The sequence below is a fragment of the Epargyreus clarus genome, unplaced genomic scaffold, assembly GCF_041222505.1.
Source record: "Epargyreus clarus isolate Ecla_fem2 unplaced genomic scaffold, WU_Ecla_fem_2.2 ptg000026l, whole genome shotgun sequence".
Taxonomy (NCBI): Eukaryota; Metazoa; Arthropoda; class Insecta; order Lepidoptera; family Hesperiidae; genus Epargyreus; species Epargyreus clarus.
The window spans coordinates 13,793,903-13,815,163 of NW_027332233.1; the positions used below are offsets into that span (position 1 = coordinate 13,793,903).

At 35.1% G+C, this 21,261-nt stretch overlaps 1 protein-coding gene across 6 annotated transcripts in view; it reads left to right on the plus strand.

Moving 5' to 3' along the window:
- Lrpl (low density lipoprotein receptor-related protein-like protein) overlaps positions 1 to 21,261 on the plus strand; it is a 173,913-nt gene that overhangs the window by 29,613 nt on the left and 123,039 nt on the right. For all 6 annotated transcript variants that reach the window (XM_073087784.1, XM_073087785.1, XM_073087786.1 and 3 more), the window contains exon 3: positions 2,593 to 2,880. In XM_073087784.1, the coding sequence (XP_072943885.1) occupies positions 2,593 to 2,880 (288 nt within the window). The remainder of the gene's footprint in view (positions 1 to 2,592; positions 2,881 to 21,261) is intronic.

Consider the following 21,261-nt stretch of genomic DNA (forward strand, 5'->3'; position numbering starts at 1 on the left):
ATTGCAGCTTACTCAAGCACCTCCATTAAGATAATACTTATGACTTGTGGTGTGACCTATGTAAAAGTATTATAATGAAAAAGTAATACCATACATTAGTTTACCATCTAATCTAGTATAGATTTCAAGATTGTAGACAAATTTAAGGACACTATGAAGAACTTTTTTACATACATTTAATTAGTAGGAATGACTAAAGAAGCCGTACTACTTAGTTATTAAAAAGGAAAAGGGCAATTTCTCAATTGCCCTTTTCCTCCGTAGCGTCATCCCAATATTATTACAACAAAGTTACATGAGTTGATGCCGCCTGAGTCTAAGCCAATTTGAATAGAGGATCTCCAAGTCCATAATAATTTCGAAACTGCTGACACTTCCCGATCCTTTTCTTAATACAGCAGCGAATAAAAAGGCTTATCGGCCTTTAGATCACACAAGAGTTGACAAGGGTAAATAATATATGGACATTATTTGACATGCCATCGCTCAAAGACAGTGAATAGAATCAAGGGTTTTCGCGCGGGCGTATTCAAATATGGCGACTATTCCTGACAGTAATGTTGATATAATTCTTCGTGAATGGCGTATACAAACTACAAACATGTTCGTGCTATTACATTAAATTAGAGAAATCTATGGGAAATATTGGTGAAGGTACAAGTACAGGACGTTTTGCGATCAGCTTGACTGATAACCTGAAGAAGACATTGGTGATTTTTGGATGCAAAGAGGACAGAACTCTGATAGATTTTGAAAAAAAAATTGAAGTCTATAATTTCAAAATTATGCAATTGTAGATATATTCACCTTCCTGTTTTCCTGATTTCAACACTAAGTTTACAATTTACGGAATCCATTTATGGAATCAGCTGAACAGATTTTTACGACTCTTTCATTCGAAGATTTAAGACTTAACAGGAAAAGACCTAAGACTTTTAATCCTTAGAAAACGCCATCCTTTTCTTTCAGTGCAAGGCAGGCTCTTAGATAAAAGATACTCCGTGTCAAAGGCGAATCAAAAGACTTATCGGCCTTCCGATCACACTAGCTTTGACAAGCGCAAATAAATATGGATGTTATTTGACATGACTCTTATTTCTGTGACAGACAAAAGAATCCGGACCATTCGCGAATGTATTCAAATGCGACGTGTATTAATTATGGTGACGAATATTATTTTGTGTGAATTACATGTATTCCGTATATATTTACCTGCATGTATTCAACTCTAACTACAATACAGACTCATGCTTATATGTAACGCATAACAAAAAGTAAAAATTTCATCCTATCATACAATACTGTTGAGTAACACATAAATTAAGAAGAAAGTACAAAGATATTATGAAAACATTTGTTGCAGTACATCCAAGTAAGACTTTTGATATCAAAGAATAAAGCTAAGTAGGTCTCGTGACACTTCTAAAGGCGTGCTAACGCCCCAGTTTGGAACATTTCTTTTAAAATTACGTGTCTCCTTCATCCGCCTCAATACAAGAAGATAGCAAGCATGAAAAGGTGTCATTTAGACAGGTCCAAGCAAGATTGATGACAGTTTCGCTCAGAAATACTCCATTCACTTTACTTCTAAGCCCGCGGGAATAAAAAGTTTCGTACTCGGAGAGTCGAGATTAAGGGAAAATTTCCGCTGAATATTCATCTCTCTCTCAAAAACCGATTTTGTCAATAATTACCCCAGGAACTGCAATCAATGAAACGAAATCCTTTGTAATCGAAATTTTATAGGAAGAATTTGTGAAGTATTTGACGATTTTTTGTTGACCCATTTAGGTCAGAAGATTATGCCAGGGGTTTAATTCTCATCCGTTTTGACAATATTCCTACAGATTTATTAAGTAATGCATGGAGACATGCAAAATAAACAATAACAGTTCTTACGTGACTATAATTGAAATCTCCGGCTACGAAAACATTGATACATGATATCGTATGTAGTGTATAAACAGAATTGAATTAAAAGCAAATATTATCTCAAACTACTCACGTTTACATTGCTCTAATCAACTGGGATGAAAATGTGGGTAAGGTAGATTGTTCCTTTGTTTGGATCGGAGGTAGCTTGTTACGTAATCTCACAGGTAAAACACCTCGCAATATTGATTGTACGCTTACATAATGTGTATAAGGGACGTCATTATTCCAATATGTGTATTGTTTCTACATTTGATCTTTGTATTTGTTTTATATGTGGTGTATAATTACAATACGCGTACTTCAATATGCTTTATGTACAAAAATTACCACTTTTAATTTTCATCTTTAAGCTATATTTGAGCTAAGCGTTACAAAGATAATAAAATAGTTTAAAACATATTAGGAAAAAATGTGACAAAAATTTGTAACTCCTGACATAATAATACAATACAATACAATATAAAAAATATGTATTTTTAACGTCTCTTTGTTAACTTGTTTTCATAGTTACATAAACTATGAAAGAATTCTTATTTAAGACGAGGATTTGTTGGAACTTATCACATCAACAATCTAGAATTTTAACAGTAACACGGGATGTGCTCTACTTTTGGATGCTATTGTAACTATCTAATACGAAGTTTTATCTTGTTTCAGGTTTTGGCAACGGCGCCCTCGGAATAGGAATCTGTGTCATCGCCCTGATCAAACTAACTGATTGCGACCTCGTTACCGATCATCCAAAGAATGTGTACCAGAAGGACAGTCCCAACTTCGGGAAGGCCATTCCTGAGCCGGAACTGCTTCCGGTTTTACATGGGAACGATACGAGATGTCGCATATCCGAGTATCAGTGCATGAATAAGAAATGCGTTCCTATTAACCGATTTTGCGATGGCACCAACGATTGTGGGGACTCTTCGGATGAGCCACGGCACTGCACACGTAAGTCTTGAGAAATCTTTACCCTTATGTTATTATACCTTAATTGTACTGCAGATGCACCGCTGCTACGTTAATTTTTGCTTACAACAGAAATGTTTAGGACTGTTATTTGTTAAAGACGACAATTACAAAAGACTTATTCTTCAAAGCAGCAAGATTCTAAGAAGCAAGGTATTTCAAGTTTAGTATTTTTTTAAATTATATTAGATGTTAATCATAAGTATCCAGGAACGGTAGCGATATATACAAAAATAACAACCATTTGACCATAATGATTTCTCTCCGTTGAATCGGAAACAAAGCTAACCCTTCAACACGTTTCATGATCTTTTTGTTCGGGATTTTTTCGTACATGTACGCAACAGCTGGATGAACACGACTCGTTGGGAAATTTCCCGAAGTTACGTTATGGATGGCTAGAAATCACAGCTGGAATTGAATATGAAATATTTTTGAATATCTTTGCAGATATATTTTTATACTCGGCAGTTGCGGTTATAGATAAAGCGTTAGAATGAAATATAAAGAGTAGAGTAGTAGGAGTGTAGTTGATGGTAGTACGTAATTATAAGTTAAATTTATAGTCCATCTTTGTGAATTTCTACAAATTTTCTATATTTGAGTGGTTATACAGGGTAAATGGTGTAACTGTCCCCATTTTTTTTTTAATGAAGAATGGATGTGTGTTGTATATATAACTTTGTATTGTTACATAGGCGCATTTGATGTTTATTTATTTATTTATTTATTTATTTATTTATTTATTGCACCTCTATAAAAATAAAAAGATACAATAGGGCAAACTTAATGCCTGATGGCATTCTCTGCCAGTCAACCCTGGGTGGAAGGAGAGAATGGCGGCAGGTGTTAATTATATATACATAAAATAAATTATATTATATTATATATATACATAGATATATATAGTTCAGATATATATCAAAATATATACAAATACATACATATTATATAAACTAAACAATACAGATGATTACGATATTGCAGCGGTGTTTAGAAAATGCTCTCGGACAAGTTTTTTAAATATTGTTTTACTTGGTGCTTTCCTAATATGCACGGGCAGAGCGTTCCAAAGCAGTACTGCCTGAACAGAGAAAGAAAAATGAAAAAAACCACTCGTATGCGGTGGAATATCTGCCCTTAAGTTACGAGACGACCGAAGCATTTTGTCATGGGTTAAGAACCTGTACTGGAAGTAATCCTTGAGGTAAGGAGGAGTATTATTATCATTCAAGATAGAGTAAAGCTGAAAAAGGATTCTAGAGTTACGCCTCTGACGAATAGTAAGCCACTTAAGTTGGTTGCGAAACTGAGATATATGATCATATTTACGAAGGCCAAATATGAATCTGATAGAATTGTTGAGAAGGCGCTCTAGTTTATTCAGAAGTGCTTCGGTTAGATCTGGGTAGCACACGTCTGCATAATCAATGATAGGAAGAATGAGGGAGTTGACCAGCATAAGTTTGGTCTTAACCGGGAGGAAATGCTTGAGACGGTAAAGAGATCGCATAGTGACGTTAACCTTCCGGGATACTTCAGTGATATGCGGTTTCCAGCTTAAGCAGCTATCGATATGAAGGCCAAGGTTCTTCACGGATTCAGAAAACGGAATATGTGTACCGTTATAAACTATATGTGGTACTGAATCACGATCTACCTTGGCCAACAGTCTCGAACTACCAATAATTATAGCTTGGCATTTGGCGGGGTTGACTGACACTCCATAGCGCAAAGACCAGTTTAGGAGAGCATTTAAATCATTATTTATCTTAACGATTGCGCTATGTAGATCATCCACGTCAGCTTGAGCATAAAGTTGTAAATCATCAGCGTACAGATGATACGAACAATTGAAAACATGTGTTATGGAGTCAATAAATAAAGAAAATAATAATGGAGAGAGAATACCGCCTTGCGGGACGCCAGAATCTAAATCAGCCCAATCCGAGGAAGTGTTTCCAATTCGAACGGACTGCTGGCGCCCGCGAAGATATGAAGAGAACCAATCCAAGGCGGTACGAGAAATGTGTAAGTGGTTAAGGATGGCAAGGAGAATATCGTGGTCGACTGTGTTAAAAGCGTTTGAAAAGTCTACAAGCACCATCACCGTGAGCTGTCTATCGTCCATCCCGTGTCGGATATCATCACATACTCTAATTAATGCGGTGGTGGTACTGTGACCGGAACGGAACCCAGACTGATAAACATTCAGCAGGTTATGTTTCGATACATGAACAGAGAGTTGCTTATGCACACAGGCTTCCAGAATTTTAGAAAGGAAAGGAAGTATAGATATTGGACGATAGTGATTAGGAAGCATTGGATGGGATATTTTGGGAAGTGGGCGTACGAAAGCTTTCTTCCAGATAGAGGGGTTCCAGATAGAGTTTATATAATGCATAAAGTATATAATTGCTCATAGCCGCCAACTCGAGTAGATTCGTCGGCATAGGGGGCTAGAAAGACGGAAGCTTCACGTGATGCAGTTAGATGCGCGTGCGCAGCGGTAGCGAATTATTATAATAAATATTAATTTGTCATCATGATAATAGTTGTATTTTTTCTTGTTTCGTTTTGATTACTTTTATAGAAATATGGCTTGATTGTACAGTTAGCACTCACCATATAAGAATATTTTGGTAAAATAAATATCTCCTTTGTTTATTTATTTATTTTATCTATGTTTGTCTACGTCTGTAAATAAAAAGTATGACCCAACAAAAAAAAAACAAAAATGAAAAATGCGAGTAACAGTCACCCAAAGAGAGACACGTTTTTTCGGTTAATTACAAAACATTTTGTAACACAGTCAGATGATAAAGTCTTTGCAAAAACCGAGTATCCTATTACGCGAAGGGTTCTCCCTTCATTTTCACCTTACTTCCAAATTAATTTGAGAACGCTGATGAAAGTTAATTAAATTTCGATTACTTGGTACAACAGTTCATTTTGTCAAATAGTTTACACTGTACCAACTTTGAAAGTTATTGAAGTATGTGCAATAAATTTGTGATGTAATACACAGGGGTTTCAATCCGAGGCATGCATAGTTTTCGAAGTTATGTGTGCTTAAGGAAGTAATTACAGCAGTAACGGTGAATGAAAACATTTCTCTACAAAAAGTTTTCAGTGGTTTGTCAAGTTCTTCTATCCGCACTTGCCCCATATGGTTTATGATAACAAATATTATTGAAATATTAAGATGACGATGACCTTGGCTGATGATGATGATGACGATAAAAGTATGAATACAATAAATCTAAATTGAAAAATGTAGTCTTTACTTTCATAGACACATGAATTATATATTAGGCGATATATTCACAAGAATATTCGTGACTGAGTAAGCGTGGCAGATATCACTTCGGATATCAATAAAGAATCTATAAAACTTAATAACAGTGGCCGTATAATTTTCCTATCGGCGAAAGTGTTTCGAGTTTTATTATTATCCTTCACGCGATTGCGGTGGCGAAGGCGAAGGCTCAGTGAATTGGTATTGGAGCTCCATCCAAAATGGGTAAACGACAAGGGAATAGGAAGGGTCGCGTAGGCAGTTTTTCCCTGATAACAATAAATTGCGAAATTTTTACTTTCTCGATTTAATTTCGAAAATAAATTCAATAATATTTTTCATAAAGTATTTTTATTTTCCCAGGCTTTCATTTTATTTTCCATGCCTGCACGTGTGGATTATATTTGTGCAATCTTCTTGACGAAAGTTCATAAGAGGTTTTCTCGGCTCTACCCGACGTGTGTTTATTAGTTTTTAAGTGCAATGTAGCAATAAACTATTTTACTTTAAAAGACGCGAAGGAATCATTTTAGACAAAAAACATTCCAATCTAAATGGCCACATAACCTCAAGTCCGGTGTTGTCTTTCCAAGACAAATATTACGATGGGCTATATTCTGCAAGAATTCAATAGAAAATTATTACAAATCAGGATCATTTCAACAATTTGAACTTCTCAAGAATCCCTTTAGTTCAATGGACTTTGGAGAATCCCAGCTAATCCTTTCAGCTGACCTACATACTTGCGCCGAGTCGAGTCTCAAATAAATTGTCTTGAAGCTGCTTTAGCTGGAAAATTTACTGATATTCTTAACAAAACTCTAGTTTAACTTTTTGTGTAACTGAAACAGCGAACCTGCACTGCGCTTGTTATTAAGTGGTGTTTGCAGCCAAGTTCTGACCTATCTCGGTCTAAGCGGGAACACGTCATATAAGTTACTCTGTTTTAAACCAGAACGTAGCAACGCATCCTCTCAATCTCTCAATGACAGTGGTAAAAACGAATCTTCTAATTCATTATGGAGTCTTTGTATGGTGTCATCTTATTTTATTTTCATTACAAAGTTCTGTTACGTCTAATTCATTTTACCATATTATTATTTACGTACATCACCATTGCTTTGCCATTTGAAAATGTTATAAATCAAAAGTCATTCAGCGAACGCACCGGTAAGGCCATTAGACACCCCTCAAAAATCATTTCCACATTACTCAAAATCAATAAGAATGGAACCCACTCACCGTTCGGCCATAAATGCTGGTTTTCCAATTCCGATTCAGCTCATTTATCACAGAACACCTTATTTCTCCGTCCATAGATCTTGAGACGTCAACAGCAGGTGGACTAAATTGTGGATCGGAGTCGTAAGGCATTTTTAAAGATTCAATGGAAGAATGGAGTTTACGGTTAAAATAGCTGACTTGGAATGCAAATTCAGCGATTGATGAAATATTACTGAAGAATCCAAACTCATAGTTTCGAATCTTGGCCTAGTATGACTATGTATAATTTAACAAAGACATTATTCATTATCAACTTAGTTTTTTGGGGTGAGTAAAGCAAGACGTACTAGATGATAATCTTTATTTATTTAGCTTTACTTGTTTATTTAGTTATCGGTTTTATTTATTTAGTACAGATAGTTTGCGAGCATGCATTCCATCTGATGTAAGTGGTCAAATAAAAAAGTTTTAAATATCATAAAGACGTTCAATTTTAATTATGTGCTTATAACCCAAAACATAATATTTCGGTTTACGACGTTTACTTGGAGATTATGTAACATTTGTAAGAATTAGACGCCAATGTGCAAACTCTCATGTAATAATAATTGTAATTGAGTTGGGACGGGAACACACGGTGCTCGGTCCAATTCGATTCGGTTTCCCATTTCCGGAATGCAGATTTATTCCCAGTCGCGTCATTTCTCGTCTGTCTGAAATAAAATTGAATTATATTGCTAAATTTTGAGCAGGTACGAATTGCGACTTTGAAATATTTCCTGTCTGTTATGAGGGTTACGGTAATCTTTTGAAATCGTTTTGAAGTTTCTAGTAATAAGAAAATCAAGGTGGAGTTTGTAATGCGTATTCCAGATTTTATTCATTCTTAATTATAGACACAACACGATTTTAAGGGTTTTAAAGGTTATGAAAAATAAAAAGAAGATACTACACATGACAAAAGATACTTACTCTTAATAAGAAAATAATACAAGTTACAAGAAATTATTTTAGAATTATTTTAGACTTTTTCTATGTTATGTAGAATTAGAACTTAAATCCCATCGTGTAGACTAAAGTTTTAAGAACCAAATATGAAATCCTCGTTCTCCGTATGTAATCGTACAATGCAAGACAAACAAATGTACGAAATTAATTCTCTACACGACAAACTTCAGTCAGTCAGTCTGTGTACAGCGGCAGACTGTGTCAATAGACTACTGTCAATATAGTGCACCTAGAAACTAATTTTAACTTGGCCCATTTGTAACGCGTAAAGTTACCAAGTTGTGGAGGTACGTTATTTTTTATTTTGCAGATTTCATTAAAAGTTTCCGAACTACCATTTATAAGCTTGCGTTCTACTCGCTTCATTATAGTTGGGTTCGACTTAGGCATTATGTCAACTTGCGGATGACTTATTTTGAGTGATTGATCTTTATGCTCTTTTCACTGCAAGGATTTGGTATATGAATCTACATAAATTAGAGCATATAAGATGCTTGTAAAAGGAAGATCTCGCTGCACGGAAGTGATTATACTTGAGGGATAGCCGTGCCCCGTTAGTCTAAGAATATGCAAGAACATGCAGTATGCAAGATATTTTATAATTGGAAAACTTCGATAGCGTGATGCAAGATCGTGGTTTGCCATCTCTTGGGACTTGCAGTAGGTAGGTACCAATGAAATTGTAGCGACTTCCCGCTACTCGTCAAGAGATGGCGCTGCTGAATCACGCTATCGAAGTTTTCTAAACATCTTGCATATAACAAGCTCCGAAGAGAGACTAATGGAGCACGGCCGCTCCCCGGGCATGATCACCCGGCTATTGGAAAGATTTGAGTAAACTCTGATTCTGCTTGTATTATTAATCAATCCAATAATCTAATACAACGAGATGCATCATTTTTTGACAACGTGAAGTTCGTAGTTAACATTGGGCATAAATGTTAGTATACTCTTTACCTAAAAAAATGGAACAAAAAATTACAATTACCATTTCAGGTCAAATATACAGTGAAGTGGCTATTCACTTAAATTAATTTAAATATTGTCTCGTTGCTAAATATTACAAACCATATTGTTGTTGATAGTTTGGAATGAATATATTTTCAAATGTGAATGATGCCTATTTAATTTTGTTAGCAATGAATTTTTTTATAAATTAAACACACCTGTAACTTAAATATTTATGCTTTATTAAACTCCAGTACATATAATCCATAGTTAATATTTATAATTGAGATAAAAAGGTGAAAGTGTCGTTATCACATATTTTATTTTAATATATTCCAAAAGGAAAATCCTTTGTGATCCCTTATGAATGTGATTCGTTTGAACCACATTTTATATTTTCACTGAAGGAAAAATGAATATTGTGGTGTAACAATAGAAACAATGGAAATAAAACGGTCGCTTTTTGGGTTAAAAAGTTCTCGTATAATGAACTTTTGAAGTTTAACAAAACAGGACGCAACTGAATGAACCCTTGATGAATCATTTTCGAATTCTCAACTGTTTCTGGGTTAGTAACACAGGATATTAAATAATGTTTGCAGTTCGTTTTGTACGAAATTCGACCGCGTGGTTTCTACATAAATCTGTTTTGTAATCAAAGTACATTTTTTGTAATTACTTAGTAGTATTTCAAGCATTGATTTCATACAATTACGTGGGCAATATTACGAGCGGCAATCAGTTGCCCCTACCAAAAAAATATAATACATAAAATTAATTTTGATTCAATAGCAAAACCTACGTATAATGCAGTACACTACACACTAACTAATCAGTAACAGACTATAGGATTAATCAATAAGCTACAGATCATTAACGAGATAAAAAATATTTACTAAGTCAATTTGCAACAAGTTTATACAGGTATATGACGGAAGAGAAAAAAGAACGTCTAATATGAAATTGAGTTAGTCCTTAATAGCTCAACTGAGTGAGCTAATGAGATTACGGGGTTAGTTATGACACGCCAGGTCGCCTCAGTAATTAAAAATATCGGCTAAGTGCATCGGCTAGTCGCGCACCGAGGGTTTTTTTTACCGCCATACTATTTATATTTGTTATAAAGTACTTTATTATTTAGTGATCCTTGGTCACACATGCTAAGCGGACTTTAATTACTTATTGTTAAAATATACTTTGAACCAAACCATAAGTTATAGCAACATAGTAAAAACACAAAAAGTAAAAAAATATCAATATGAGTCTACAAAATGTATAACCTTTCGTCCGACGTAAAATTTAATTTGGTAAGTGAATCGTGGTTAAGGCTCTAATAGCTCGAAAGTGCAAATTAATGAGATCTCAGGGTTCGTTAACACACGCTAGGTCGCCCTTACTAAATAATAGGGCTATTAGTATAGAAAGTGCCAACTCGAAATATCACAAACAAATACATAAAATCCTTACGTCTAATCTGAAATTAAGTTAGGTAAGTGAATTGCGATACGGTACTAATAGCTTGAGAGAGTAAGCTAATGACATCTCAGGGTCAGTAAGCACTTGTTAGATCGCGTTACCAATGAATGAAATTGTATGTATACAAATTGTCAAAGCCTAATATAAACAAGAAATAGATAAAATCCTTCCGTCTAATGTAAAATTGAGTTAGGAAAGTGAATTATGGTGGGGTCTCTAAGAGCTCGAGTGAGCAAGCTAATGAGATCTCAGGGTTCGTTAGCACTCGCCAGATCGCCTTGACAATTATTAGCGTTACAAATATAGAAACTGTCAACTCCTAATATCACAAAGAGATTGATAAAATACTTCCGTCTAATGTAGAATTAAGTTAAGTAAGTGAATTGTGGTGAAAGCTGTAATAGTTCCAGTGTGCAAGTTGATGAGATCTCACGGTTCGTTAACACTCGCTAGCTTTTCGCTTCATCAATTAATGGGCTTATAAGTATAGCATGTGTTAACTTCTAATATCACAAGGAAATACTTGGACAAAATCCTTGCGTCTCATGTAAAATTGAGTTAAGTAAGTGAATTGTGGTGGAGGTTCTAATAGCTTGAGTGAGCAAGCTAATGAGATCTCAGGGTTCGTTAACATTCGCCAGGTCGCTCCACTAACTCAGAGAGGTGAGCTTAAGTTGGAATGAAATATTAAACTGTAAGCGTTTCCTAATTCTGTGCTTAAAGTTCGGGTAATACTACAGGCCAGCATCATTTGAATCCTTTGCTTTAAGCATTGAGGTGGTGGTAGAATTATTCTTGGTTGGATAGCTGCAGTTATCGAAAATACATCGATTAAACGTAGCCACAACGAAAACCAGGGCTGGCTTTCAAGGAACACATTGGCCGTCCATTTACGCGCAATACGCTGAAAATACACTTTCAGTTAGGGTCCCTCTGTCGACGATAAACACATGGTTGGCCGGCGGTAAAACGCAGCCTACGGCAGATTGAGGCTCCATTATTAAGTTTTAATGACGTGCCCCACAATACCATCCCACGAAGCGATAAAGAAAGGATAATGGCCTCTGTGTCTTCCGTAATAAGATAAATAACCACAAACCCAGTCCTGACTGAGACAGAATGGAATCTCGACGAGGAATTAAATATTGAACGTAAGGGATTTTTTTTTTATAATATAAGGGTAGCAGACGAGCATGCAGTCCACCTGATGGTAAGTGGCTACTGCCGCCCATGGACATCTGTAATCAACCCCAGATAGGATTAGATACTCCTACCTGAGGTCGACCACAGATGCGCTGCTACCCCTGAGGACTAAGCTGGAACACCTCGGAAAAGTCTGTCTCCCTTACCACACCCTTCAAACCGGAACACAGCAGCGCCTAACACTGCTGTTATTAGGTAGAAATAGGTGTGGCGGTGGTGCCGCCGGAGTCGAACCACAAAGGGTCCTACCACCTTCAAAATAAATAAATGTTGAGTGGTAATAGTAAATTGGTGATAAGAAATTAAAGGTAGATGCGTGCTTCGATTGTGACGCCATCGTTGTACATATTTCTGACAATAATTGCAGTGTTAAACTCTGCTTGTTCTGGTTTGTGAGGTACAGTAAGGAGTTCTAGATACGACTAAGGATAGGATTTTCGAGCTTTAAAATTAATTATATAATATAAATAGACGAAAGTGAACACGTATTATATTTTCATGTAATATTTTCATGTACTACATTGCGAATTTTATTACACAGGATGAATTTCTCAAATGGGTCTTCAGGGCCAAATACGAAACTATAAGGATTAGTGAAAAATGCTCAAGAGGCCGATTTTGATAAAAACTAAAACTGCATAATTCGTTTTTTAAAATATCTTTTTTCCTAGCCGGGAGGGAATAGACTGAGTTTATTTAAAAAAAAACTACACCCTCTATATTATTCCCCTATCCAATAGTGTCGCTTATAAGTCATTTAGCATTATTGACACTATCAGATAGTGGAATAATATAGAGGGGTGTATTTTTTCAAAATGAACTCGTCCGATTCCCGGCTAGAGAAAAAGATTAAAAAAAATGTAATGGCGCAGTTTTAGTTTTTATCAAAATCAGCCTCATAACTCCTTTCAGCGTTTTTCGCTAATTCTTATAGTTTCTGACTCAGCCCTGAGGGCCCATTTGAAAAATTCACCTTATATACCCCTCAAAATATTATCACGATCAGGATGATAAGAAAAACTTTTAAAAAATTTAATGAGCACTTAATTTTGTTATTTGAAAGTAACACTGTTTGACACTGATACCGTACAAGTAAATAACGAAGATTAGTATGAAAAAAGAATTTTCGTAAAATTCATCCTCAAAAAGGTCCACACCGTAGTAATCTTTTTACGTGGTAAAAGTTTAATACTTTCATAAAATGTATAATCCTCACAACATTTTACGTTAAAAGTATAGATACTTTATGGAGCTCATTATTTTTGTTTAATTACAGCAAATTTCCTCGTAACCGCTTTAACCAAGACGGACTACGGGTTTATTAATAAGCGGACACAAAGGCGCTTAATCTTGCAAGCGTCGTAATATTTCAAAATTTAATTTTGCATGTTACAAAATAAAGTGGTTTTCGTAAATCGTTCAAGGCCCTCAGTGTTAATAATATCCACCTCTTTTAACTTACCAGCTTATTCTATTACAAAAGCCCCTATAAAAGCTCCGTATAGCGCTTTTACTCCAAAATAAGCTCTATTATAAAAGGTTACAACGCTGAAAACGATATAAATTTCACTTTACGTGAATTTATCACTGAAATAAATTTAATTTATAGGCTGCGCGAGATGTAAAACGACTTCCCGGGATAATTAATTGATGAGCTCGTAATGAAACTTTGCTTTGTCAAAATTGATTTTCTTTAACACTAGAATGTTAATGACTACATAACACATGATTCCATGTTTGCAACTTTTTAATAATTATTAATTATACAGTTTTTATTTCTCATAGAAATTTTCAATTTCTTATAACATATTCGCTTAAAGTAATAAGCTTATAAGCTCATAAAAATGTTATTTACATAATAACAAATCATAAATTTTCTACTTGCTTTGAACTCCTTTTAGACCAACTAAACTGTTATAAAACATTTCGTACAGAAATAACCCAATATGTTTTTTTTTATTTTTTGTTTTACGTATCGGATGTCTAACGATGTATCTAATGTATCTACTTCGTACAAGCATAGTGTCCACAGGGATATAGTGCAGGTTCTGGATAAGGTTATCACGATTAAGACCACTTACACTTCCCGTAACCGTTCTGGCTACCGTGTAAACCGCCATAATCATATCCATAGTCGTTCGAGCTCGTTTATGAATATTAAGGTACTTTTATAGATAAATACGTTATGTTTCCCAGGTCGTTTCGGGAACACCGTTAAATACCCCAAAACAGGTGCCTCTAGATAAATTATGTACGAGTATAACATTATGTAAAAAAGCAATTATCCCATTAGTCCTCAGAAGTATACTGCAGTAGTTAGGTTTACCCTTACAAGGAATGTTAGTTGTGATGACCGCATACTCGTATGGTACGTTTTAGTGATACAATATGAGAAACTTTGCAACTATGCTATTTATCATCTTCTGTTTTGTTTTTTTTTATCACCTCCAGCGACATTTATAGGTAGAGAAACGGTGGTGCTATTCTACGCCGATATACTGAACAATAGACGTAATTAAGAATATTTTAATGATATAAGGATTAGAGCAATATATTCATATCATTATTATTCAAATTGATTTAGGGACTATCGCAATTCTTCGAACTATCTACCAATCGCCAATTCTCGGCGTAATATAAAGCAGAGGAATCACTGCAATATGATTAACTATAATATTCATATTGCATTTGTATGTGGTAGTTTCATTTTCACAATCAACTCTTTGATATGGGTCCTTCTTAGGATTTTTTCTTCCAGTATAATATTATCTTTATTACATTTCAATATATCAGTAGTTCTATGTACGTTGTTGTAAATGGCTACTGGCTTTCCAAATTCCGTACGCTGTTAATTAGTTAACGATTGAAGAATACAATATGAATGTGTATATTGTGTTTGCCATCTGCAATATTGTTGATGCAGATTTTTTATTAAATATCCATATTTAAGTAAGTACGATGAGGTATACAAAATAATCCTTCATATTCCGCATTTCTTCCTTATTTGTTCCATTTCGTCGTGGACTCGACGTATTTACTCTTATATTAAGGCCATACATATTGCGACATTATCAATATTTGCTGACAGAGCTGCCTCTCCCGAAAAAACCCTGCGGTTCAAAACAAAGGGTATTTACTCTCAACGATAGTCAGATTCTATGACAGTAATAAATATAAATCAAGCTATGGAAGCCATTTCAACGTTTATTCCCTTGCAATACGTGTTATTTCCGCGTTTCATGTTCGACACTAAACCCTTTATCTGAAGTTATATGAGGCTCTGTTAAACCATCGTTCTAAACGTGTATCGTTAATCGTTCAAATATTGGAAATACTACCTTTCCTATCCATTGAGTTCTTTTCTGCACATATTGGTTGATTTTAGTTCTATTTCATTTTTGTCAATTATAAAATGTAGCGAAACTGGAACCACAATTGCCTGTATTTGCATGAATTGTATAGATGAAAACAAACTACTTGCATCATAAAGCCAGTATATACAAACTACGGTTCTAAAAATTCACACTAATATTTTCAATGATGTGTCAAAATTACTTTATAACTTTGGACTAAATTTCGTCCTCACTCTAAGTGGAAACTCATGTCCAGTAAATTGTATAGTTATTATGAATTTATACGAAACCAAAGTGAAGTATGGTAGTTGCATTATATATTATTCAGCACTGAAAAGCGTGGGAGATATAATATGAGGCCTCTTAAGTTATTCGTCAGGATCATATATGTCATAGATGTGTTGATCTATGACATATATGATATTGAATAACATTTTAAGCGTAATGTAGGTGAATTATATTGAAAATCGTCATTGGCCAATTTTATCAAAGAAAGCAGTGGTAGCGAGTGCAATGGAAGAGATTATCCAACCGGACCTGCTTTCAGAAGCACGGAGAGGCTCATAAAAACAGCAATAGTTCACTTAACACTGAGCTAACAAAATACTGTTTACGATCCGAGTTCCATTCCGTAGTTTGTGATGCTACAAAAATATAATAAGAACTTATTTATTTACTTAACATCTATAAGTAACAAATGAATTCGCAGTTCACCTCATTTTAAGGGGCTTTTCAGCCATGGCGGCACTTTACAAAATAGTTAAACTATTTTAAGTACAAGAAATAGTTACCAGACATTAGTGAATGACTGTGTATGCAATGTGAGTGACTGATGTACCCTTATTCGAAATGAAAATACAATTTCTGTCTTTCCTTGATTTTTTCTGAAGATGGTTCCTTGGGTCTTATAGCGATGGTCTAGACTTTACACAAAAATCGTTAAATAGCCTCAGAATACCAGGATAATGGCATCCTACACGATATTTTCCTACGGGACTAGCCGTTGTAAGACAGCACACCAAAACAGCATTGAGAGAAGGTTCAGCACTCCTGCACTCAAGAGATCTATTCAGATGATACGAGCGTCTTGGTTCGCTTTTAAAAAGGACATGTCAGCCTTTTTATTTAGAATCCCTTTCATCGCTTTTAGCGCTAAGTACGAAGTAGACGTTTAATAGAATACTCGATGCCACAGTCGATGGATTCGAAATGGATTACGCTAAGTTTTATTGAGAGCTGTGAAAAATGCGTTGCTGAATAATAAATAACGCTTTCAACACTTACTTATAGTCCCACAATAAGATTATCTGGTTCGTAAATACCATTTATACATGTGAGTAGGAGAACATAAAGAATCTAACTTATTATTTCTTTAGGTTGAAATAGTATGTAATTTATTTGCATATTTATATTAGTTTTATGGTAATACTTTACTTTACTTTTCATTTTTGAAGGTGGTAGAACTCTTTGTGGTTCCACTCCGGCGGCACTACCGCCACACCTATTTCTGCTTCATAACAGCAGCGTTAAGCTGCCTTCTGGTTTAAAGGGTATGGTAAGGGAGACATACTTTCCCGAGGAGTTCCAGCTTAGTCCTCAGGGGTAGCGGCGCATCTGTAGCCGCCCTCAAGTAGGAATACCTAATCCTATTTGGAGTTCATTACAGATGTCCATGAGCGGCAGTAGCCACATACCATCAGATGGACTGCATGCTCGTCTGCTACTTCAATATTATGAGAAAAAATAATGAAGCTATAAAATTGGATACTATGATTAGGGTAAACACGATTAAAAAACCTACGTATCTATTTGTTTGGGAAAAATTAGAAACTTGTTTCGATTTTCAAAGTCATAAATCATAGTAAAATTCTAAATTTAATCAAAAGTTGGTATAAGTTACGTAGGTTCTGTAATAAAGTTTAATCTCATTAAATTGCTATCTGCAAATGAAAATTCTTGTACAATCAACTTTTAATTACGTAATGGACCCTTCATCTGTCACGGAGCGCAACACAGCGTAAACTTTGACACGGTTATTTTATGATGTACAACTTGTATATTAGAATATTTATTCTTAACTTGTTTACGGAAAGTTTTTACGTTAATTTTGAGACCGCTAAAGTAAAAAGTAAGTAAAGTAAGTTGTAAAAGTTATGTGGATATTATTTGAGTGATTAACAAACTTATCATGTACCTTAATGTCCTAGCATTAACCCAAAAGCTTTGAAAATAAGTTGACTTGGATAAACTTAAGAAACTGATTATAAAATAACTAATAAAATAGGTATATAAGAGACAATATTATTTATTTTTTAATAGACGGGCTTATATTGTCATATTTTCTTATAAGACTTCATTTCAGGCCCACTTTCTTATTATTTCAGCCAATGTTATTTATACGATTTGAAAATAAAACTTGCTTGTTTATTCTCTCGGAATTTTTTTTGAAAACAACTTAAATATGCATTTTTTTAAGAAAAATAGAACTCTGCTGAACAACCTAAATTAATTTTGGTTGTACTTATTCTTCAGCGACCACATAACATCGTGTCTGTAAGCTTGTGTACTACTTAAATCACACAAAAAACTTTGAGTTCGAATACCAACCCGAATCAAATTCTAATTACCTAACAGCAACATAGATCAACACTGTTTGTTTGATCCGTCACGTGATGTTTGCGATCGACACTCGAGCGGCACAGAATACATTTGTTTTTCACTCCAACTGTTTGTTTAGCGCTTCGCAAAGCGATATTCGCATCGGTTGTGTATAGCCGCCTTTATCTGTATGCTCGTGTTTTTGTTTGGGTAAGCTTTGGCATGCGGCTTCCGTTTACTAAAAATTGGTGGAAAAATCCTACACGTACACGGAATCTTTAGAAAATTCCTTAAATTTCATAAACAAATATCGGTAGTCCCAGAGTTAACTACAGGAGATACCGATATTTATCTACAGATTTAAATTGAAGAAATCTGATATCAACGATTTAAAAATAAGTCTTAAACTACTTTTGAATTGTGTGCCATTATTTATCTTTTAAAATAGCTAATCAGTAAATGGCAACTTTGTCATAATGGATGCTCAAGCTAATTTTTAATTTATTATAGTTTTCATTTGACTCATCATCAACCCATTATTGTCCCACTGCTGGGCTCGAGTCTTCTCTCAGAATGAGAAGGATTAGACCATACTCCACCACGCTGAGATCTCAAAATTTACATTCTCAATCATAAAATCATTCTCAATCATGGAAAATATTATTTTCCAAACAACTTTTCACAGTTAGTTTTTCTTTACATTATATAATATATATAGATGTGGCTAAACACAGAAATGCATTGAGATTCTTCAACAAAAGTTTTCAATCAGTAACTTCATTTCTAAGTAGAGCGAGTGTGGCTGGAAACTATTGCACGTTCTACGGTTTCTCTTCGTTTTATTGGAAAGTTTCCTTCAGGTACTAGTTACCTTAACTTGTTTGCAACTCGCCAATTAGTTTCAATTCGCACTGAGTTTATTGCTTTTACGTAAAGTAAGTGGTGAATAGTTTCCAAACGCTTACCAGGTTATCATAATACGAAAAGTGATACTAGAGATTTATTAAAAAGAAGAATAATATTCTACTGTTTTTATAATATACCTTATGTCCCTTCTACAATTTAGGCGAATCCAAAGCACCATCGCCACTCCTATTTTTGCCTAACAACAGCAGTATTCAGTGTCAGTGTGAGACATAGTTATCCAAGACGTTCCAACTTAGTACCTACTCAAGGGAAACAAGGCATCCGCGTCCGATCTCAGATAGGACTCTTATTTTATCATTGGATGATTACAGATGTTCATAGGCGGCAGTAGCCAGTTACCATCAGGTACTTAAATATTATAAAACATCCATACACATTGACAAATTAAATCATAGACAACAATGTTCATTGCAACAATCTTGTTCCTCTTACAATTAGAAAATCTCATCTGTCTCAAACTTCGTGCTAGTGACCATTAAACGTTGAAACATCGTCGCGATAAACACTTAATTGTTCCTTATTCTTGCATTATTTCATGTTAGTTTATTGTTCTTGTTTCCTGTTCTCGTGTTATTGTATCCTTGGATCGCGTGGTCTCGCGACTTTAATGTGAATCGTAAAGTTAAAGAACGTTGGCGAGTCGCTGCATTTATAACGTCATGACTTTATTGTGTTTGTTTTATTATTTCAGCATTTATGGTATTTTGTTTTGAAGATTGGAGTAGTAAACAAGCAGAAGGCACCTGGTGGTAAATGGTCGCTACCGGCAATGGGCTGTAATCAGTTACATATAGAACAGGGGGCCTGAAACCGATCACAGATACATTGCTACTTTAGCAAAGGGAGATCTCCCGCCGGGCTAGGTGATCATGCCCGGGGAACGGCCGTGCTCCAACAGTCTCAGTTCGGAGCTTGTATATATGCAGGATGTTTAGAAAACTTCGATAGCGTGATTCAGCAACGCGTGACTCAGCCGCCTCATATGTAAGTATATGATGCAAGGTTTCGAGATGCTTTACTATATTGGCTGCAATTTCTTTATGTTCACTTTTCTTGGTTGGATAGGTACGAGACTTAGATACAGATCTGGAGTCTGTCTTCAAGTACACTGCTTTATTAAAATAGTGTTAGACAAACTAGCATTCCTTGTCGGATATTTTCAAACTGATCATAAGGTCTCAGGCTAGTTTTAAACTTAATAACCTTTACATTACCACACCCTTCATACCAGAACACAGCAGCGCTTGACACTGCTAATCAGACTGTACCCTTACCATGAGTTTTTACGTTTTGACAAATATGACTGTTTTGGTATTTGTTTACGTATTGGCCCATACGGTTTCCTAGTTCTGACACATTCCGCTAGGGGCGCTGATTGGAAATTGTATGGGCAAATGCTCTATTCATAGCGGAATTTAAAAAAAAATTGACTTTTCATAAAACGATGACACTTCAATGCTACTACGAATCCAAAACTCTTCGCTTTCATTCGAAGTCTTCGCGATTCAAAACTGGGGCTGTGAATAAATTTGAATACACCGTAAGTGGCTGGATGACGTCATTGCTACAAGGTGCTATAAATGCAGATTCAAATGTAGGCAACATTGAAAGTGTTATGAAAAAAGTTAGTCTAGAATTTATATTTTCCAAAGTTAATTATAACGAGCTGAGGTGAAGGCCAGTAGAAAAGTAAATAGACATAATGTAGGCACATTGAAATGAGGCATAAATTTTGTTAACGAATAATATGGTTAAGGAGTTCTATAATTCTCAGGCTCAAATTTCATTAATTGAGACTGAAATTTGTCAATAGGGAAGACCTGTCGCCCTGGAAGACTCACATAAGTAGGTATTTGTAAAAAGAGGATCTGACTATTAAACCTATATAAATGGTTAACGGCAACAATAATTTTCTTGAATTAAATTGTTCTGAGTCAAGGTTAAGCTAGTAGTAAAGCACAACAACTGTACTGAGACAGCCCAGAGCCGAGATCATCTTACCCCCAGGGTAGAGTAAGACGCCTATGACGCCGGCATATCATATTTTACTGTATTTTTATTGATTAGTCAACACAAACAGCGTTGTTTATATTGGGTTTGTTCCGGACGAAAGATAAATAACTGGCGCAGTTTTATTTTTGATCTTTATGTCCATTGTCGATATCCGATAGTTGTAGGTAGGTAAAGTACGATGAACAAACTTGTGTTGACTTTATTTTTAACTAATTAGTTCCCGAAACTTCGGATTTGGGCTTACAGACCCAGGCACACATTGTCTGATGCAAAATCGGAGCAAAAATGTTCGTATGAAAACAGTCGAGGAGTTGT